Raw genomic sequence first — 23,344 nt, 5'->3', positions numbered from 1 at the left:
ATTTTGGGGGTAATTGCCTCAAAATTTTAGGAATTAGGGGCCAAAAAAAGGGTAAAAAAACAAGCATTTTTCTAGTTTCAGGACAATAACTTGTGTTCAAGTGTATGGATCTCTCTGAAATTGTACTGTAAGGTACCATACCACAAAGGGAAGGCTACGATTGATCTTGGGGGTAATTGCCTCAAAATTTTAGGAATTAGGGGCCAAAAAGGGAAAAAAAACAAGCATTTTTCTAGTTTCCAGACAATAACTTGTGTTCAAGTGTATGGATCTCTCTGAAATTGTACTGCAAGGTACCATACCACAAAGGGAAGGCTGGGATTGATTTTTGGGGTAATTGCCTCAAAATTTTAGGAATTAGGGGCCAAAAAGGGGAAAAAAAACAAGCATTTTTCTAGTTTCCAGACAATAACTTGTGTTCAAGTGTATGGATCTCTCTGAAATTGTACTGCAAGGTACCATACCACAAAGGGAAGGCTGGGATTGATTTTGGGGGTAATTGCCACAAATTTTTAGGAATTTGGGCCCAAAAAGGGGCCAAAAAAACAGCATTTTTCTAGTTTCCAAACAATAACTTGTGTTCAAGTGTATGGATCTCTCTGAAATTGTACTGCAAGGTACCATACCACAAAGAGAAGGCTGGGATTGAGTTTGGGGTGATGAATCATAAGGGGGTTCAAAAAATTTGGGAGGGGGGATTTTTTTTTTCCTTTTTTTTCTTTAAAATTTTCCATTTTAAATTGGTTATTTCTGATTTATATATAAAAGCAAATAATAATGATATAGTTTGGATAGGTAAATTAAAATTTTTTAAGTTCTTGGACCACATTCATTCTGTGTCAGAAAAATATGCTGTGTCAAATATTAAATTATAATCCAAATTCAGTGCTGTATCAAGCTTGAATGTTGTGTCCATACTTTCCCCAACTGTTCAGGGTTCGACCTCTGCAGTCGTATCAAGCTGCGCCCAGCAGAGCATTTTATTGTTTACTGGAATGACCTCTCATTTATTGATTAGATTCTGATACAGTTAATAATTAGAATACCGCTAACTTAGATATTTGTTACAGGTATTCAAACGTCTTGTAAATTTTACGATTGATTAGTTACAAATTTGACCGGACCTTTGATGTACTTACTAATTAGGTAACAAAATTATCATGAGTGTTTACAACTCTTATATAGTTTGACACTAATTAATAAGGGCAATTACCTGATAAGAGTACCTTACACTCTTATTCTAATTGACACTTATTAATAAGGGTATACACACCTGCCAGTCATTTTATAAAATACATTTATGTACAATGCCCTTTGGCATTTATCTTGTTAAAACTAACATATACCTTTATTGACCTGCCGACAGGAAAAAATAGATCGTTTACAAAATCCTTTTACCATGTTAACTTCGAAACTACCAAAAGTATGCATAAATTTTCGCGGAATTTATTTTCGTGATTTTTGTTTATCATCCAAAATAAGCGAAAATAAACACCCCGCCAAAATAACTCGCTATACAGTAATATACATGTATGAAATGGTTAATCTCTTCCTAAGAACATTTAATCATACTTGCTGGAATTTAAATTTAATAGAAACTTTTCTATCACCAAATTTGAGTAAACATAGATGAGACACTAGTACAAATTGTTTATTTTTCAGAGATCAAGAAATACAGTGTGAGAGCATGGACAGGTTGATGCAAATGGTTGTTAAAGATGTAAGTTTCTAGTTATTAATAGTTTCAGAATAGAATACCATTATTTTACTAGAATACCAACACATTTATCTTGTCTGTTGCTGTTTATAGTAATAACATAATGTATTTAAGATGTTCAGATTTAACAATTCCCTAGAAAAAAGATTTAGAGCTACATGAATATTTCTAAGTATAAGTGCATCTGTCCGGTAAAGATGTTTTCTTTTTGAGGAAGGAATGTATTTCTATATGCGTTGGAAAAAAAGTGAAGTGTATGTTTATAAATCACTGAAGCGTTCAAACCACGAAATGTGAAAAACACTGCTCGGAGTTACATGTTCATTTATGATATAAGCTGTTTTTAAAAATGTTGCAGTAAACGAATCAGCAATGTATATTGCAACCCCTTTCTAATAAGTCAATCAATTTTATGTAAGCATCCAGTTTGGATGTTTTATATTGTACTCATAAGATGATAGAGATAAATCAAATAGTTTAATTATGTATTTTTAGAAGAGTACTTCTCTAAGAAAAGGGGTTTTAAATTAACATAGTGATAATATTATTGAAGATAACTTAGTCATCTGGTCATTACCATACAACAAGAAAATGAAACCAAACACAGACACCTGAATAATAAATTTCATCTTTAACAATGAAATAGTGTAGCGTATTTCAATGCCAGGATCAGCTTCAAATAAGCCCTTTTCTTTGAATTTTTTTATTATTACTTTTGTATTGTTATAGATGAGAATGAAAATGAAAACACTAAAACTAACTTCAAATTGTAAACATAGCTGGTAAAGATAAAAACCGCTATTTTTTTGTATCTTTAAAACATTGATTGATATTGAAAGCAGTTTTAAAAACAAGTTTTTTTCTAATTACAGGAAGAGTTTGATGAGATGGCTTACTCACTGTCACACTGTTTATGTCAGATATTAGTCAACCATTTTAGTAGTAATTTATTTCCTATGGAGCTTGATGATGAGTATGTAATACTGTAACAGTGTAGAAATAACTTACATTTCTTTTCATTTCAAGAACAAAGTACATATATTTATAGTTAAAGCCTGTCCTATAATGTTGGGGCTTGTCATCTGTTGTCATTGAAGACCTTAAGATGTGTATTGTCTTGTGTTACACTGACATTAACTTCATTTTTCATTTATTGAAATAATATTGAATATTACTCCTCTATTAAAATTAGCAATATCGGCTCATGTATGCAGTTATTGAAAAAGATGATTAGATTTCTAATAAAGGTTTTAGTTTGTCTGAAGTATTTTTGTTTATTGAGATTTGAATGGTAATGTGACTCTACATCAAGGCTTCCAAAACGGTCATATATGCCGGACATTTGTATAATGTCCGGTAAAAGTCCGGCTGGGAAAAGCATGAAACGGTCATCTACTTTTTAGTTTTCAAGGCTTTCTTAAGAGACGGTCATTTTAACATAATTCACGATCTTTTTGACCCAACATTCCGCCTTTAACAGCCACACATTTACGGTCATAAAAGTGACATGATCATTAAGTACTATCAAAACAACCCCTACTTTAATACCTTCTCATTTTAATCAAGGCTAATTAGTTGATGAACAGCTGAAATTTACCTGTTCAGGTGACAGGTAAACTATTTTGAACCGGACATTGATCGGTCTATTCAAAAGTTATTTTCTTACATTTCAGCGGTTTGCATCTAATTAATTTAGTCAAAAAGATTTACATCAGAAATAATTAAAAAGGTGAAAATGAAAAATCGTCATAACCACGTTGTTTGAACCAGAGACATGTCTCTGTTTGAACTAGTACACATGTGCGCAGGTGTGACATTTAATTATGCATCCTAATTTCTTCAAAAAATGCTTAAATTGTCATTGATACCTTTATCTCACGTTTATTTCGAATATATTCTTGAAGAAATAACATAGAAAGATTTCATACTTTGCATACGTATACGGAATTTACGTATCCGTCTCTGGTCCATGTTTTACCATTGTCAAGATATCATCCGGTATTACACCAAAAAATGAAAGTAAAGTTTTTGACAACGTTATTTTGCACAAATAAAGAGTCTAAGGCAGATATAAGTACGCTGATGTTGCACACTTCGAATGATGCACTGCCAATTTAACAGTTTACGTCAGAACTTCAAATTTGAATCAAAGAAAGTTTAATATCGTTTTTTTTAATGTCAATCATTGGGATGGCCAACTCGGCAACTGATTACCATAACTGCCTTTTGTTTATTTTGTCTTAAGGGATTAAAATCGGGATAATATATAAAATGTCCGGCTGGCTAAAAATAATTTTGGAAGCCCTGCTCTACATGTATTGTTATTTTTCTTTTAGTGTATAGTTGAATGGTAATATTACTAAATAAATAGTTTTTTCTTTTCTTTATAGGTCTATAGAAGATTCTATAGGATCCCCATTATTTGTAATTTTTAGGTAAGTTTAGCATTATTTTCAGTATTAATGAAAACCAACTTATTTTTGCAGGTACTTTTTTTACTAGTTTAGCCCTTTCTAGCCATTTTTCCAAATAATTTTGTTTGAAATTTTCTAACATTATTGTTGTTTGATATATTCATTGTATATGACTACTTTCGAAAGTAAATGTAGAATAAAATTGTTTGTGAAAATAAGTTATTTAACAGTACTTCAATATTACTTTGTTTCAAACTTTATATTAAACACATTGCACATTCTGGCTGTATGGAAATTTTACTACTAACCATTACAACTCAATATGAAAATCTTAATGTACATTTGGGTATAAATTGAAAATTGACATAGGAAAAAACAGGGTATGATTTAAAGATGTTCTCCATATTGAATAATACCGCTTCAGTGGTCTTGTGGCAGTGTTTTCGCCTCCAGTGCAGGAGGTTGTGGGTTCAAACTCAGGCTGGGTCAAACTAAAGACTTAAAAAAATGGTATTTACTGCTTCTCCCCTAAGAAGGCAGCATTTAAGAGTAAGAACAAAGACTGGTTGGCTTAGAGTCGGAATAATGTTTCCGGGTAAGGTGACATGTCTTCTTGCAGAAAAATACCTTGTAAACTTGCACATTAAAAATCCGGCTCAGCATGACGGTTTAGTACAAAGCAGGTTTTATACTCATATCTTATTATCATGTTTTTGTCCTGAATATGCATTTAATTTTCCACTGGATGTTTAACAGCCATCCATCTATCCATTTTGTATACAGCATATATTGAGGTTCACATACATGAAATGTATAAAATCTACTGTTTTTACAATTACCAATAAATTCTATTCTGTATTTGTGTACATTGTCAGAAATTTAACCAAAACATGTGAAAATTATACTTTACATGTTACAGATTCTTAGCCTCTATGGCAGAAGAAGACCCAAATCGACAGCCTATATTACAGCTGTTAACAGAGATGTATGCAAAACAACCTCGTATTGGATACCATATGTTGTATTTTCTTAAGGTTGGGTAAGTGTGATTGATTAATTGATTCTTGAAGAAATGCATGTGCATGTGATTAAAGAAGTATTTAATCTAAAAGTTTTCATACTCAAAACTAAAATAAAAATCAGATTCTCTACATCATGTACATATTACATATTTTATCTGTCTAAATTACATTTGACATAATCATGATGCAGAACTTATGTCATTATTTAAGAAGCAAGTTGATAGAGGAATAAAAGACTATTTATGAATATTTTTATTAAAATGTTGAATTTAGACTTGAGGATTACTGGCCTGAAAATGTTATTATTTTTATTTTGCCTATGAAGAAAGTGGTATGTATAATGCAAATTTTGACTTTCAAGCATTTTTATTATGGTCAATACCTAATGTTAAATTTTCTTAATAGGTCCATTTCAAATAGCTATTTATGAAAAATCATGGACATCCAATGTCCAGTTTTATTGGCATCCATGCATCTTAGTATATAAGTATCTGGTACCTCAGTACTGAATATCAGTTACTGGAATATTTGTTTTTAAAACGTTTTCTGATGCTGGCTTTTCCATTCCAAAAAACATACACTTGATCAATGATAGGAGCTTAAAAATCTCAACATATCTGTAAATAAGAGTTCTATGTTTACTTGAATTATTGGTTTTTGATGTTCATTAAAATTTGTTGATTTCAGCAAGGCAAATGATGAAAAAATGTTGACGTATAAAGATTTCTGTAAAAGTATGGATAACAAAGATTTAGAATCTTGTTTGATGTCTGATCTCAAGGTAAATATTTTGCTTGTATTTAATGTAAAGTAAAAAAAAAAAGCATTGTTTACCTAATTCTTATGCAATTTACATATACAGCATTCTGTATTACTTTTAGTTTAACAAATTTCAGTTTGTTTGTATATTTGGCACTGGAAATTGTAAAAATTGGTTGAATAGGATGTAAATGGTATAAGGAGATGTGATATGATTGCCAGAAGACAACCATTTCCTTAACAGAGTCCAAATGAGGCAGATTTAAGCAATAATAGGTCTCTGTACATTCTTCAACAATGAGCAAAACCAAAAACATATAGTAAGCTATATAAAGCCACAGTAAGACAAAATGTGAAACAATTCAATTGAGAAAAATAAAAGCATGATTTATACAACAAAAAAAAAAAAATATGGTAGACACCAACCAATCACAACCACTGGATTACATGTTCCTGGCTTTTGACAGGCAAATTAAGAATATGGAAGGGTTGTACATTAATGTTACTCATTAGAATGGTACTAGACACAAACACAAATAACAAAAACACCAAAGACACAAAGTACCTTAGAATACTCAGTTACAAAAACTAGTTCAAAGCCCAATTTGAACGTATATATATAAACCATGTTTTCCCAGGCTTATTTGTTTAAGAAAGAACAAGATTATGTGTCCATAGGTCACCATACCCTGCTTTCACTATCACATTTTCTCGTCTGAACCATGAAATAGAGGGTAAAAACTAATTTGGCATATAATTTTATAAAAAGTTCACGTCATAATGAACATGTGTTCTAAGTTTTATGTTGATGTGATCACAACTTCATGGTTAACTATCTTAAACAAAAACTTTAACCTGATATGGGACAGGCATATGGACGGATGAACGAACAAATGCGAAGATGATATAATGCCCCCTACTATTGATGGTGGGGTATATAAATGTCACACTTAGACATAAAAATGAATTTAGACGTTTAGTGAAGACATTTCAAATGATCACAAAATATGTAATGGTTCTTAAAACAATAAAGTGACTTGAGAGTTGTATGCTACTGTCAGATTTAAAAATGCATGATTGCCACATGTTTGAATGATTGATTGTCAAATATTTAATTCACATTCTGACAGGACAATAAAATGTTAATGTATAAATATTCTCTTCTTTGCACAAGGTTCTTCAGTTAAATTTTTACTGTGCTAGCTCAGGAGGAAGTTGTCTTTCTGTATATGTTTGATGAAGCAACTAATATTATCTTTACGTCTTTCTTTTAACCTGTTTTAGGATTGGACCCAAGTCCTCGCATGCTTGAGAGAGCACAAATATTTACATATGATATCTGATGATTTTATATGCATGGCATGATTGTTTTTTTTTTTATACAATTTTATTTTACAGTTATGTCAAGAAGATGATGTTAGATTGTTTACCTTTTTGATGCCAGATACTTATAATAATGTAAGTTGCATTATTAAAAAAATTAAGGTTTTCAAGTAATTAAAGGTAGTAAACATGATATATTTATGGTTTGAAAAAGTTAAGACTGTAAACCACATTGACATGCCACACCAAAATGATTTTCTTTCTTTGAATTTCTCACCAATGTTATGCATGCAAGATTCTTCATAGAAATACATGTATATACAAAAGTTATTCCCTTGTTTCTATATTAAGTCAAAATATGAATCAAAATAATGCAGTTACTTTTTTGAGAATATGTATTCTGCATCATATTTAAGCACCACCTTAAAATATTGAAATTAAAATAAAAACAGTACATATCAATCCTCATTTTTTTCCTCTGACATTTGAAAAGCAAATATTTATTTGATGTAGGATTTTAATTCTTTGAGTATTAACATTAAAGATTTATTGTTTTTTAAACAGTTCCAGAGCCAAGCTCTTGGGAATTCAGAGTTGTTACACATGATTGTGTCAGCAATAGATGGTGCACAGGTAATTATTTGTTGATAAACTAGCATTATGTTGTTTCTGTCGAAAATATACTTTACAGCTGAATTTGCAGATATATTGTAAATTTAAAAAAACAGCAATTTCAATGTAGATATTTAGACTTTATTTCTTCAGTAATTTTTGGGGGATGATCCAAAGTACACAGAGGGCAAATATTTTATTGGATTATGTTCATGTTCTTCAGTGTGGTCCAAAATAAATTGTATTTTATTATTTCCTTCTAAAAAATTAATATTTGATATATGAAGTTAATGCATTAAGGGCTAACAATGATTGCAATGGAGAAAAAAAAATTGTATGATAATGAGCTTACAGTTTTACTTATACCACAGATAAGTAAGACGTAAAGCATTGTAATAAAAAAAACTATGATAAAAATTTAACTACTTAGTTTTTCTTATTACTATTTTATTCAATTTTTATATTTTAGAAAGTACAACATATTTTTGATTTAAGTATATATTTTTTCAGCTCCAAGAGCTAATATGTCAGATACTGCAAGGCCACCTAATCATGTTCAGAAAAGATTCATTTCTGTCTGTCTTAAGTAAGTAATAAATATGGAAAAGTGTATCATTTATAAGGGTTATTCCAGGAAAAAATGTATTTGGGAGGGGTGGTTGGACAACACTTTATGTGGCTAGCTTGATAGTTATCCATTTTTCCAGACTTTATCACTACTTTTGAGATTAAAAAAATACATAGTGGACTGAGAACAACATTCTATACATCCTATCCATGAACATTTCAAGAAATTTATCAATGAAAAATATACTCAGATATTCAAGTTACAAAATGATGTGTATGTGCATAACTATACTTGTCCAAAAAATTACATAAATTGTGCATGGTGCATCAATCTAGTATTTGTTCTAAAAGATATCAATGATGTCAATGTTGATGTAATATCATACATGTGAAACTCCCAAAGGGAGTACAATAATCCTGTTTTCAGGGGTCTCCTCCTATCCTCCTGTTGAAGAAAAAAAATCCTGAATGTAAAAAATTTTATGAACGTAAAACCAGAGTGTATCGAACGTATCCAGTGTAACTGACAATACCTGATTACGCAACATGTGTAGATTTTAACCTGGCCTGCAGATAATTAACAAGTGATAACAGTTTGATTAAACAATAAACAGGTGATAGGATAATAATATGACTTCTGTTTATGGCACATGCCAAGGATGATCAAAGATAAATACTGGTATCGATAAAGAAAGACCGTATGCGACTTCTGGCGCGGAGAGAATTAAAATTAATATAAGATTGATAAAAAAGTGGAATGTTGTTGTCAAAACATCAATCGGAACTACAGGAGGTTTTAAGGCCAAAAAAAACATTTAATAAATTTTCAACTCAACAAAGAAATACTCCCTATTTCACACTCCAATGTGGACATTACAGGACCTTCAGCATGCTCAGGAAGATCCAAACTGACAGCAGAAAAACATTGACTCATAGACAATTCACAGCCTCCTCAGTGTTAAGATTAACAATTACACAAACTTTTACCAGGATCAGGATTACTTTAGTAAAGAGTCAAGTGTATTAACAAAAGCATCCATGTCAGCTTGTACTTCTTACAAGACCAGTGCTTTATTTGTCAATGTATTATAGGCAGTGCTTTAGCTAATATATTTTACAGTGTTTGAAACAATGACAGTCTCAAGTTTTCTAGCAAAATGACTTTATTAATGCTTAAAAACCATGCACAACTATTGTTATTGTTTCTTATTTTTCATCTATTTATCATGTTGTAAATGTATAACATATTTCTCTCTTATATATCTATGCCAATGCCATTGAATAGAAATAAAAAAGATTCAGGCATGAACATGATGAATAAAACACTATGCTTTAATTTCCTCTTTGTACTCAAAGGAAAGGTTAAATAATAGTACTTTATTTTCAAGCAGTCAACAATCAACAATCTAAAACAAAACCAGAAACAGAATCTTCTCAATATTTCTTTTGACTGATATCATTACAAGGAGACTGTAAACACATTGATATATTACATTAAGTTGCAAGATTGAAGAAAAAACACTTTAAAAGACAATTTTTACATAAGAGAGTTACATTTACAACAAAATTAATGTCCATAAAAAACCTCCTGATCTGAGGTTTAAACTCCTGACCAAAATTTCCCAATCTCCAGTCCATCACATGTATGTAATATTCAAAATTTGAGTTATCTTCCTTTGTCCATAATTGTAGTTTTGCCTGCCAAAGCTTAATACACTGCAATGTTTAATTGTTAGTTCCCACTGTGCAAAATGAATGAATACAATATTTACCCTTCAATGCTCACAAGAACATTGAATATTAATATAGGATATAGCATATACTTTTCAATCTACTTCCATATGGTTTTCTTAGTTCCTAGGTGTTGTTGAATTGTTGTTTTATTCACGGTTACTCCGAATTTCCTACTGAAAAATGAATGCAACCTTAACCCTTTAGTGCTCACAGTCAGTTTGATAATGAATATAGAATGTAGCATACTGTTAGTCCACTTTTAAAAAGTGAATACTGACAAACATGCTGACATGCAGGTATTTCGGACTCTGTGCACTTGTTTTATTTTAAAATATTTAAAAAACAATAATAACAAATTTACAATATTTCAGATGCCAGTTTAGATTGGGAAACTTTAGAGCAGTATTTCTTATGGCAGTTAATATCTGCACATAATATACCGGTGGAACATGTTATGCCCATTTTACCAAAACTAGATTTCACACGTAAGTTCTGTATGATAAAATCCACATATGGTGTAGACAATATTATATATAGGAAACAAAATTTCATAAAATATAGTTTGCTTCTTGTATTGCCTGTGCTTGCAAATAACCTCATTACACTATTCCCACTTCATGTAGGAATAAAAATAAAACTGATTGGTTGAAAGCATTATGCATGTTAAATTTATTACACGTAGGTAAACATATTAACCTTACAGATTTCATTTGATCAGCCAGTTAACCTGAGGTTGAGACTTTAAAAAAAAAATCCTATATTGCAGCAAGCCAGACATTGTTTAAAATTGGTTCAAGCTTATATGGTTCTTCTGGTAAAAATATATAATGGACTCTGTAAGAGTTAACCCCATTTTGAAGGTTCCTTCCTTGGCTAAAATATAAGTCTACACAAGACCTATCTATTTTAGTAATATTGTGTAATGTGAATTTTTTTTTTAACAGACTTGATTTATGTACCTTATTCAGATTCCACAATCTTATAGCGTCAGATGGCTCGATTTGACAATTAGTGTTTTCTGTAGGAGAGAGATTGAAGTTTGCTCCTTGTGTAGATGTATCTTAGCAATTTTTTACTGACTGTTTTTAAGGCTTAAAAAAATAGTGACTAATCATAAAATGTGGTTCCAACTTGATGTAATGAACAACCTGTTTTATTTTTTAGAACACGCAGAAGCTTTGTCCAGTATACTGGTCTTATTGAAACAAGAATGGTAAGTATATCAAACGACTGATAGATCTATAAAACAATTTTTAAAGAACTTATTTTTTTTAAAGATATAATTATTTAACTGTTTTTATGTATTTGCAATATTGTATTATATAAAGACAAATTGATACTTTTTTGTTAGTTTTTTGTGCAGAATTATGAAAATCGACAGAAAACATAATAATACCAGATTTTGCAGCATTTCATGATCAGCACCACGACAATATTTATGTATAATCAGTAAATAGTTATCAAAGGTACCAGGATTATAATTTAATACGCCAGACGCGCGTTTCGTCTACATAAGACTCATCAGTGACGCTCAGATCAAAATAGTTATTAAGCCAAACAAGTACAAAGTTGGAGCATTGAGGACCCAAAAAATATGCACAGGAAGATGATTTTTACAAAATATTAGTCTAAACTGTTGTCGGGTTGTTGTCGTCTTTGTTTTTTTTTATATTTTGGAAATTTCAGGTGCTAATCACACAAATTCTTGATACAGCACACACCAGTTCATATCCATTTACTATATAATCTTACACACCTAAATTACTTAGATTTTCATATTCATATCATAAAGACCTTGATAAATGATTTATTTTTCAGTCCCTCACCAGATCTGTTAAGAATAATTATGTGTAGAGACTGTAAAAAAACAGACTATTTTGTTGTATCAATTTTGAAATACTGGGCTCAGGAATTTGAAGATAAATTAGCAGAGCATATCAATCAACAAGTGTCAAAGTTTAATGGTACTCCAAAGAAAAGACAAAGGTATGTATGTTAGAGTCCTTTTCTATTTTATAGTCATTGTAAGCATGTCAATTACCATATGAAAAGAAAAACAACTTTTTTCCTATTTTCCTTTTTTAGATATTTACCAATGTGAGATAAAACATGAAGTAAGATAGATACTGTATATTCAGAAATTTTGAAATTTTTTAATTATTGTAAAAATTGCAAGGGGAATAGTTTTGCAAGAATATATACTCACACTTTCAATTTTGAAAGCTTTATTTGCATGCAACAATGTCTGATATCACAATAATTAAGTCTTTTTTTTCAATAATTGCAATAATATGGAGCAACAAATTAACAGTATTTTGATGGATGCTTTGGAAAGGGAGACATTGGCTGACCATATGGCTCAAACTGCTGGCTGCTTTCATTGATAATTTAACACATTTTGAATTTGAACATTTCAAATTTGCCTAGTATTTAAGTTTTTGTTTAAGCAGCAGAAAAAGGAGGAAGTAATCTATATTTTTTAATATAAGAATTTATTCCATGTTTTAGGTCAGGGTCATCTTCTAAGAAAGACAGTCCTAGCATAGAACAGATTCTTTTACACCTAGATCATGTTCGACAAGTCTGTAAAAATATATCATGTGAGTATAAAACTATAGTGTTGCTGTATAATATTGTATGGCTTCATTGTATGATAACACTGGCATTCATTGTTACCCATGTTTGTTAATTCTTATTTTGCTTCTGTTTTTGTCTACATACAAGGCAGAGTGGGTAACATAGAAAAACCTTGACTCCTGTCAATCATGTCGAGTAAGTGCTCTCACATGTACAATTCTTGCCAGATGTTTGTGAAATTTATATTAAAGATTTATATCAGCAATGTCTTACAAAGTTTGAAGATCAGTGCCAAACACTTATTTTCAAAGGAGTATTGTCTCTTGGGAATATAAATTATATGGAACATTGCATTGTAAGCTCTCTCAAGCCTACAGGACCAGACTATTTCGTCTTCTTCATTTATGATTAAAATCATGATAATTTGAAATAATTGATATATATATGAATAATGTCTATTATCATGCTACCCCTTTGCTGAATAATTTTTTTCTGCTTAATTTTTTGAATGGACAGATACTTTAAAATGTATGATTGAAATACATACCATACTTAATTTGAGTTTTTTTTTGGGGCTATCAAATATTTTTAAATATATTTCTTCATTTTAGTTTTAAACAATGAAAATATACAGCATGCATTACAACAGGTACAGCAAACAGCAAGTGAATCTCTTAAAACTAAGTAAGTATTTAGTATATATCTAAATTAAAATATTGCAATTGATAAGTTACATAATGAGAATGTTCTTTCAAAGACATATGAGCCAGTCCATGCAAAAAGGTACAAAAATGAAAACATTTGCGAAATTCTAAAAAGTGTGCATAATTACCGTTCCTACTCGCTTATTAGTCGGAAAATTGGGAGTAAAATTCATAATCCAGAGAGGGGGACCGACTAATAGACGAGATCTAGCGACCAGAGGAAAAATCCAAGCTTGAGAAAAGTGGTCAGGAGTGAATTTCCTGGTCAAAACTACGTTTTTGATTGCCAAACCTACATAAATCAATAAATAAAAAGTTTTTGTTGAAAATAAATGACTACAATACTGTCTTTGTGTTTTATTTGTTCTTTGGTAAACATTTTCTGCAAATTCGTGTTGAAATTCTACTGTTTCCGGTTTGTGTATTGATTTTCATGGTCACATGGTTTTCCTATAAACCCAAAAGAAGAGCCAAGAACCAAAAATGAAAAGGAGATAACAATGTACCAAATATGTGAAAGGATGTTTTCAGCGGAGTTATTGTGTCATTATTGTGATATCATGATATCAATTCAATGCTTATAAATCATATAATAATCAAAAAATAATTTTAAGATTCATTCCCAAAATCAAAATATTATTCATTAAAGTGTCTCAGGTAAACAAAAATTACAAAATTGATTGACAAGCCAATATAATCCATTGATAACCCCAATTAAGAGACAAAGAGTTGTATTTGCTAAAGGTGTGAAAACTATCAGTGATAGGTAAACAGATGACACTAATGAGTTGGAGTTAGTTATTTTAATATATTGATTAGCTTCACTTAATTTTTTTAATCCTTTAATCATCACAAAATAATAAGAATTATGAAGTGTACATGCTCATTTAACACCGAGTTATGTATGCTGTGAAAAATATTTTCATCAAGTGTTGATTGACTTTAAATTTTTCAGGTTCATATTGGCTTATATTCGCTTTTCTCAAACAATAGGTTGTTAGTCATACCCTACAAAATCATTGATGCATTACGTAAACAACACATGGCTAATCTAACATTTGAACAGTGAACAAAACAAGAGAAATGAATACATCTTTATTATTAACAGCAATATAAATTATCATGATGAGCATCAACTAAATTCAAACCAAACAAACATTAATGCAGAAATGAGTATTATTCCTGGATTTGCATTGGTTTTACCGGCGTTCAGTTACTGTCAGCTGAAAAAAAAATGCCCAAATTTTGTCCGACTTATACGAGGGTCTAGACTAAATCCTTAGAATTTGGAGCTGAAAAGGGCCCCCGACTTATAGTAGGATCGACTATTAGGCGAGTATCTACGGTATTGCTAGCACACTTGTGATCAATAAAACACTGTTACTTTTCCTCATACGATTAAGCTGTAAGTTATACACACCTTTTAGTGCTTTCAACCCCCCACCCCCCTTGTTTTATTTAGATTTTGCTCAATTACTTTTTAGCTCACCTGGCCTGAAGGGCCAAGTGAGCTTTTCTCATCACTGAGCGTCCGTCGTCCGTCGGCGTCGTCCGTCGTCGTTAGCTTTTTACAAAAATCTTCTCCTCTGAAACCACTGGGCCAAATTTAACCAAACTTTGCCACAATCATCATTAGGGTATCTAGTTTAAAAAATGTGTCCGATGACCCCGCCAACCAACCAATATGGTCGCCATGGCTAAAAATAGAACATAGGGGTAAAATGTAGATTTTGGCTTATATCTCTGAAACCAAAGCATTTAGAGTAAATCTGACAGAGGGTAAAACTGATTATCAGGTCAAGATCTATCTGCCCTGAAATTTTCAGACAAATCTGACAACCTGTTGTTGGGTTGCTGACCCTGAATTGGTAATTTTAAGGAAATTTTGCAGTTTTTATACGACCGCAAACAAATTTTTGTGGTCGTATATTGGTATGACGTTGGCGTCGTCGTCGTTGTTGTCGTCCGAAGACACATTGGTTTTCGCACTCTAACTTTAGTTTAAGTGAATGGATCTCTATGAAATTTTACCACAAGGTTCAATACCACAAAAGGAAGGTTGGGATTGATTTTGGGGGGTTATGGTACCAACAGTAAAGGAATTAGGGGCCAAAAAGGGGCCAAAAATAAGCATTTTTGTAACTTCCAGACATAACTTGTGTGTTAGTGTATGGATATCTCTGACATTGTACCACAAGGTTCCATATCTCAAAAGGAATGCTGGGATTGATTTTGGGGGTAATTGCCTCAAAATTTTAGGAATTAGGGGCCAAAAAAGGGGCAAAAAACAAGCATTTTTCTAGTTTCATGACAATAACTTGTGTGTAAGTGTATGGATCTTTCTGAAATTGTACTACAAGGTTCCATATCACAAAGGGAAAGCTGGAATTGAGTTTGGGGGTAATTGCCGAAACGTTTAGGAATTGGGGGCCAAAAAAGGGGCCAAAAAACACATTTTTCTAGTTTCCAGACAATAACTTGTGTTCAAGTGTATGGATCTCTCTGAAATTGTACTGCAAGGTACCATACCACAAAGGGAAGGCTGGGATTGAGTTTAGGGGTGATGAATCATAAGGGGGTTCAAAAAATTTGGGGGGGGATTTTTCTTTTTTTCCTTTTTTTTTTTCTTTTAAAATTTTCCATTTTAAGTTGGTTATTTCTGATTTATATTTAAAAGCAAATAATAATGATATGGTAGGAGATACACACCAAACAGGATGTGTAAATTATTATATAATAAGTATTGTGCAATAGCAAGAAATTTTCAATTGCACAGTATTGCACAATAGCAAGAAATCTTCAATTGCACAGTATTGCGCAATAGCAAGAAATCTTCATATGCACAGTATTGCGCAATAGCAAGAAATATCCAATAGCACAATATTGCGCAATAGCAAGAAATTGTCAATTGTACAGTATTGCGCAATAGCAAGAAATATTTAATTGCACAGTATTGTGCAAAAGAAGATACTTCGTATAAATTGCTTATTTCTTGACCAATTTCAATGGGGTTTTATTCTTGAGTTCTTGGGGTTCTTTAATATGCTGAATCTAACCGTGTATTTAGTTTTAATATTTTTGGGCCCTGTTTTTAAATTGGTCAACATTGAGGTCCAAAGGGTCCAAAATTAAACTTTGTTTGATTTCATCAAAAATTGAAGTATTGGGGTTCTTTGATATGCTGAATCTAACCGTGTATTTAGATTCTTAATTTTTGGTTCCGTTTTCAAATTGGTCTACATTAAGGTCCAAAGGGTCCAAAATTAAACTTAGTTTGATTTTAACAAAAATTGAATTCTTAGGGTTCTTTGATATGCCGAATCTAAACATGTATTTAGATTTTTGATTATGGGCCCAGTTTTCAAGTTGGTCCAAGTTGGGGTCCAAAATTAAACTTTGTTTGATTTCAACAAAAATTGAATATATAGGGGTTCTTTGATATACTGAATCTAACCATGTATTTAGATTTTTGATTTTTGGGCCCCGTTATCAACTTTGTCCACATTGAGGTCAAAAGGGTCCAAAATTAAACTTTGTTTGATTTCATCAAAAATTGAATTCTGTGGGTTCATTGACAACCATGTATTTAGATTTTGGATATTGGACCATAATAGGTGAATGTCCAATTTAATATTTTTAAGTTCTTAGACCACATTCATTCTGTGTCAGAAACCTATGCTGTGTCAAATATTTAATCACAATCCAAATGCAAAGCTGTATCAGGCTTGAATGTTGTGTCCATACTTGCCCCAACTGTTCAGGGTTCGACCTCTGCGGTCGTATCAAGCTGCGCCCTGCGGAGCATTTTATTGGTTATTATCTTGAATATTATTATAGATAGAGATGAACTGTAAACAGCAATAATGTTCAGCAAAGTAAGATCTACAAATAAGTTGTCATGACCAAAATTGTCAGTCTACCCCTTTAGGAGTTATTGCCCTTAATAGTCAATTTTTAACAATTTTTTGTAAATTTTTGTAATCTTTTACAATAATCTTCTTCTCTGAAACTACTGAGACAAATTTAACCATACTTGGCCATAATCATTATTAGGGTATCTAGTTTTAAAAATTTGTCTGATGACCCCGCCTTCCAACCATCATGGCCGACTTGGTTAAAAATAGAACATAGGGGTAAAATGCAGTTTTTGGTTTATATCTCTGAAACTAAAGCATTTAGAGCAAATCTGACAGGTGGCAAAAATGTTCATCAGATTTAGATTTATCTGCCCTGAAATTTTCAGACGAATCCGACAACCCGTTGTTGGGTTGCTGCCCCTGAGTTAGTAATTTTACAAAAATTTTGGGTTTTTTGTTATTATCTTAGATATCATTATAATATCTAATAACTCATACTATTAATTATGATTTTAACCTTATTTTACATGATTTCCAAAGCATCAGTAAATACAGGTGAGCGACACAGGCTCTTGAGATATATAACAGTTAATGATAGATAAACATATAAGAGTACCCCTCAAATGAACACTAGGGGATGACTTCCTATGATGTTAAATATCTTTATGTCACCATTTAGGACCTTGTAGTAACAGTTTAGATAAGGAACAGCAATACAATCACTGTTCCTATGATACATCAGTTTTTTTCTAGCGTTTTCTGAGATTGTATTTTGTAAATCCAACCCATATTCCTTCTTTTCTTATTCAAATATGTTTCTTACATTTATATAATTTTCTAAAGATATTTAATTCCATGAAGGAGGGAATATTTTATGATAGATATGTGCCTAGTATTTTCATTATTAAACATAAAATAGTTTATAAAAAAAGATCTAAACCTAAAGCAGTGAAGAGTATGCATCTTGTTGCATTCACAAATTAATGCATGTGTTACATTACAGATTTAGTGATCTTCTGGCTTTAGCTGAAGACATTGATGATATAAAGAGCACGCGAGTGCTCAGGGGTCTTCCTGTTAGAAAGGCAGCTAGTGCTAGTGCAGCTATGGGACTAGACATTCGACCGCCAAGGTCAAAGTCCAAGAAAGTCCAGGAAAGCAGTGGTAGTGAGACTGAGAGTAGTTCTGTAAGTATTCACATCATTACCAAATCTCTTTTAGCTGGGTATATTTTAGTTGAAAGGAGAAGTTGCTTGCATAAAAAAAAAATGTTACAAAATGATAGAAGTAAATATTAATTAGCAACACTATATATTGTAGATTCCATCAACCATATTCAAATCCTATGTTGCATGTGAGTTAGTTTAAGTTCAATTGCAATTTTCTTGTAAAAAGTTTGTTTATATATTTACAGTTATCTGATTGTGCCCACAAGGAAGAGTAATTGATTTTTGTAATTTTTTTGCAGGAGGAAGAAATAAAACCAAAACCGAAGAAAAGAAAGAAGGCTTTACCAGTAGATGACGACAGTGACTGAACAAAATGTCAAAACTTTGTCTGTTTAATTATGAATTTTACTACAGAGGATACTTTAAAATCATATTAGTTCTGCAGATTTACGAACATTAAGAGAAATTTCTTAAAAAGATGTCTAGAATCTGTCTTATTTTGTTGTTTTTGTTAAGTGGTGCAAACAAAATGTGAAGAAACTTTTTAAACATTGCAGCATAGAAAGTCTGTTTTTGCTGTCATTTAGTTATATGTATTTTCAACTTGAGTATAAGGATGGAGCCATGTAAACAAAGAAGCAACATTATATATGATAATAAGTACAATACCATAGATGAATGACTAAGAACTTTTAACAGAGCTTCAAGAAACAATGGCGTGGATCTGGCACTGCTATATATGATTACTGACAGTGAGAAATTTTTTTTGGGGAGTTTATTTTTGCATATTTTGCATTTCAAATTAAAACGTGAAAATTTCCCGTCCCGTAAATTTGATCTCTAAGGAATATTAGAATCACGATAAGAAGAATGCAAAAATATAACCTTGTGAAAGAAATCACAAAATTTAAACAAAAATGTAAATTAAACTGCTTTACAGCATCCAAGACAGGATTTTATTATTCCACCAAAGTCCCACAATTTTTCTATTTGTTTTTTACTGGATATAAATGGCAAGGGCATATATATATATTTAGCCTTGTACATCTATTAGTGGTTAGAAAATAAAAGATTTCAGATATTGTTATTATCTGAGTACAGCTGAATTTTAAGATAGACCTGTTTCTTTCCAATTGATATGGAAACTCTCATAAAGCCTAAAATTCGGCAGTTAGATTGGTTATGAAAATTAATGCTGCTTTTAGCCATGTTACTTTATTTGAAATGTCTTGCAGATAATCTAGGCTTTATTTTAAATAAATATAGCCTCAATTGTGATAACATTTTTCTTTACTGTTTATTTCCTGTAAAACAGTTGCTGTAACATTTTATAGGAACATTTTAATTCAAACACCCCTCGTATTTTTTTCTCACATAAAGAGTACATTTGAATTTTATGAGATTAAAAGAGATTGTATGTTACAATTTTGTTTTGTAACCAGCAGGTAAAAATGCTTTGATAAGACTTACGTAACTATTTGTTTCTTGGGTGCAAATGAATACAATTGATATAGACAGGTGTATAAGGATTTGTAATGTTTGTATTGAAAGTAAAAGATAAAATTAAATTGCCGGGAAAGACAATATATAATTAAACCATTCATTTGAATGTTAGTTGTGTTTCATCAGATTGAAAGAATGTGTGATAAGGGATATGAGTAATTGTTCCGACGTCAGTATGAATTATAAAAGAATGTAAGAATCATTTTGTAACACATTAAATCACTATAGTAACATTTACATCACAATGTCAGCAGGGTTCTCTTTTCTTTCAACTGTTAAAGTGATGTGTCTTTTGGAATATTCCCTTCAATTGTTGTGTACTGCTATGTCTCTGTTGTAAAAATCTTGTCTACTGTATGTTCCCTTTTAAAGTCAACACTAAGGAAAGCTTTTTGACAACACTTTATAGAAAACCTTTTAGCTCACCTGGCCTTGGTGTGAGTTATTGCCATCCCTTGGCATCAGTCTTACTGCCATTACTTGGCGTCTTTGCAGTCCATTTACTTTTCACATTTTCATCTATTTCTTTTATGCTAATTGGTGGGAATGATGTATAGAAAGACCTATACACAATATCCTCATTTGGTTCTGAGTGGATGAAAAACAAGGCCACGAGAAACAATCTTTGATCAAGAATTGATCATTTTCAAAAATCTTCTCTGAAAATATGAGGTAAAAAGTTTTGAACTTTACAGGGTTGATGAAGGGAGACCCTCTTTAAGCCATTTGTTACTTTGTTATATTTTCTTTTTAACCATAGTAGTCATGGTGAGGGGTCCAGTCTTCTTGGATCCTCTAGCTTCATCAGTAACTTAAAGTACGCAGAAAAGCAGCCACTATCAAAAATTGTACTTTTTATATTGTATTGCTGTCTCACAACTAGTAGAAACAAAGGTGTAATCTTAGATTCTAAAGATTGAAATACTTAGATAAGGCTTTTGAATTCAGATCTGACTTTATGAAAAAAAAAAAAAAAACATGTACTTTAAAAGCTACCTGTCACATATTAAGTAGCATGCCATGTTTAAATCATGCAATTTATGAAAAATGTGATTCACACTAAAAAGGGAACACATTTTTAATTTTGATATTTTACTAACTTGTTGGAGTACATCATTAAATGAATAATTATTACTGTCTGATCATGAGAGAAAATTTACTTGATATATACAATGTAATTTACTGTAGATTTTTTAGTTATCTCTCCTTTCGGACTTTTCATAGTGCATTTTATATAGTTTATATTTCCCATGACCATGGGTAAAAGTAGAAATTATGGGTAATGTAATTTTAATATTAATTTGCATTCAGTACAAAATATCAAAAATAAAAATGTGTAGGGTCTCAACCCATGAATCACCTTTTGCATGAATTTTAGGTGTCTGTTCATGTTTCTTACTTACAGTTCAGTAGAATGAGTGTGACATGTCTGGTTTCTATACTGTTTAAATATTTGATATATTTTTATCATGTCCATTTGTTTATACATTCATGTCATAATTGTTACATAAAATTTTTCATACCTTATTTTATGAGTTGTTATTTTTACAAGTTATGAGCAGTTCCTTTAAGGATAAAGGTGTTTATATTGTTATTTACTTGATCATAGAAAAAACATTTTTCCTTGGCATTATTGTCGACCATGATAATATGCCTTGTGTTGTTTTGGTCTTTATTTGCTTGGTTGTAGTTATGCTACTTTTATGGCCCACCTACAATAGGAGGTTGGAGGTATTATGTTTTTTGTCTGCATCCATCCCTCTGTTTGTCCATCCATTAGTTAGTCCCTTATTAGGTTAAATACTTTACCATGAAGGTGTGGTTACATCAACTTTTAATCTTAGGGGTTTTGATCCCAATTACACGTTTGCTGGACATAGAAATGTGATCGTGGGAAATAAGTGCATTATCAGGTAAAGGTGGTTAAACCATGAAGTTTTGGGCACATCAACTTGAAACTTAGTACACATGCTCTGTATAATTTGAACTTTTAAAATTACATGCCAAGTTAAAATTTTGACATCAAAATCATGGTTTACTCAACATGGACATAGGATAGTGAAAGGGGGACATGGTGTCTTATATCACTGATTGATGAAATGAGGTCAAGGTCAGGTAAACCTTAATTGAAGAACATGTAGACCTTGCAAGGATCCAATATAACAAATATATTTATCCTATTACTCATAATAAGTGAGAAATTTACATGACAAAAAAAACTACATATGGCTCCATGAGAAAAAACAAAATTAGTAGAAAATTGTACGCACCTCATTAATTATTCTACTCGATTAAATTTCGTAAATTATGTTGAACAACATTGCATTGACTGTATAGCATTATGACAAAATATTTATAGTTTGTATCATTATTCATTTATAAAGCAAAATAGAGGCGAAAGATACCAAAGGGACATTCAAACTCATAAGTCAAAAATAAACTGACGACGCCTGGCTTGAAAAGAAAAAGTCCAACAGACAAACAATAGTACACAAAACACAACATTGAAAACCAAAGACTGAGCAACAGGAACCCAACCAAAAACTAGGGGTGATCTCAGGTGCCCCGGAAGGGTAACTATTTTTTTGGACCAGTTACAGTAATATTAACAGTACCAAATTCTACTTCACCAGATGTGCATTTCAACAACAAATGTCACTTATTGACCAGTAGAGGGTGATTTTCATCCAAAGTACTAATTTTGGCAACCAAGATAAATAAAACTACATTATAGTTCCTGTAGTTTCAAGTGACCACACATATATTGGGAACCTCTTACTATAAAAAAAACAATAACAATGAAAAAAATGAAAAAGAGGTACACCAACAACTGATTGAAACTACAACACCAGGTAGTCAACATCCCCAAACAGCCATAGATGAAAACACACGGAATAGCTGGTAATCGTATCAAACCAATCACTCACTTACCACGACTGGATGGCCAAACAAAACAAAAATAACAAATCAAAACATCCTAATTTCTGTTTTGGTCTCTTGTGAAGTGTTGTCTCATTGGCAATCATACCACATCTTGACTTCTTATTTTTATATCAATCCGATTACGATAACAACGCTATACAGATGTAATTATAAGAATTGCATTTTTAATATGAAACGCTTCATACAAAAATTTGTTTTGGTCAACGCTTTTACACCCCCAATAACATTATTAAAAAAAGCATCCAATTCTAAATTAAAGTCCTTCGCCCTTTATATCAGAATTCATTTCCATGTCTGCGACAACGTCAAAGGGCTTTTAAATGATTCTTTTTACCCTTTTCTATAACCAAACTATTTTTTGCAGATAATTTTGTTTTAGCTTTCTATCTTTTAAAGCCGATTTCGCGGCGATATATTTATCATTTTGTTGGTGTATTCACACA

The 23,344-nt window shown here is 31.4% G+C and overlaps 1 protein-coding gene across 2 annotated transcripts in view; it reads left to right on the top strand.

The window, feature by feature from the left end:
• LOC127734584 (integrator complex subunit 3-like) overlaps window positions 1–21,485 on the top strand; it is a 46,091-nt gene extending 24,606 nt beyond the window's left edge. For both annotated transcript variants that reach the window (XM_052244535.1, XM_052244534.1), the window contains exons 18-32: window positions 1,663–1,720; window positions 2,590–2,690; window positions 4,108–4,152; window positions 5,051–5,170; window positions 5,841–5,934; window positions 7,311–7,370; window positions 7,800–7,868; window positions 8,358–8,433; window positions 10,520–10,633; window positions 11,313–11,361; window positions 11,967–12,134; window positions 12,657–12,748; window positions 13,337–13,409; window positions 18,290–18,473; window positions 18,755–21,485. In XM_052244535.1, the coding sequence (XP_052100495.1) occupies window positions 1,663–1,720; window positions 2,590–2,690; window positions 4,108–4,152; window positions 5,051–5,170; window positions 5,841–5,934; window positions 7,311–7,370; window positions 7,800–7,868; window positions 8,358–8,433; window positions 10,520–10,633; window positions 11,313–11,361; window positions 11,967–12,134; window positions 12,657–12,748; window positions 13,337–13,409; window positions 18,290–18,473; window positions 18,755–18,823 (1,372 nt within the window). In that variant the 3' untranslated portion in view covers window positions 18,824–21,485. The remainder of the gene's footprint in view (window positions 1–1,662; window positions 1,721–2,589; window positions 2,691–4,107; window positions 4,153–5,050; window positions 5,171–5,840; window positions 5,935–7,310; window positions 7,371–7,799; window positions 7,869–8,357; window positions 8,434–10,519; window positions 10,634–11,312; window positions 11,362–11,966; window positions 12,135–12,656; window positions 12,749–13,336; window positions 13,410–18,289; window positions 18,474–18,754) is intronic.
• The last annotated feature ends 1,859 nt before the right edge of the window (window positions 21,486–23,344 follow it).

This window comes from Mytilus californianus, unplaced genomic scaffold, assembly GCF_021869535.1.
Source record: "Mytilus californianus isolate M0D057914Y unplaced genomic scaffold, xbMytCali1.0.p SCAF_3, whole genome shotgun sequence".
In the NCBI taxonomy this organism is placed as follows: Eukaryota; Metazoa; Mollusca; class Bivalvia; order Mytilida; family Mytilidae; genus Mytilus; species Mytilus californianus.
Note: the sequence above shows the minus strand (reverse complement) of the source record. Positions and strands in the feature narration are given on the sequence as shown.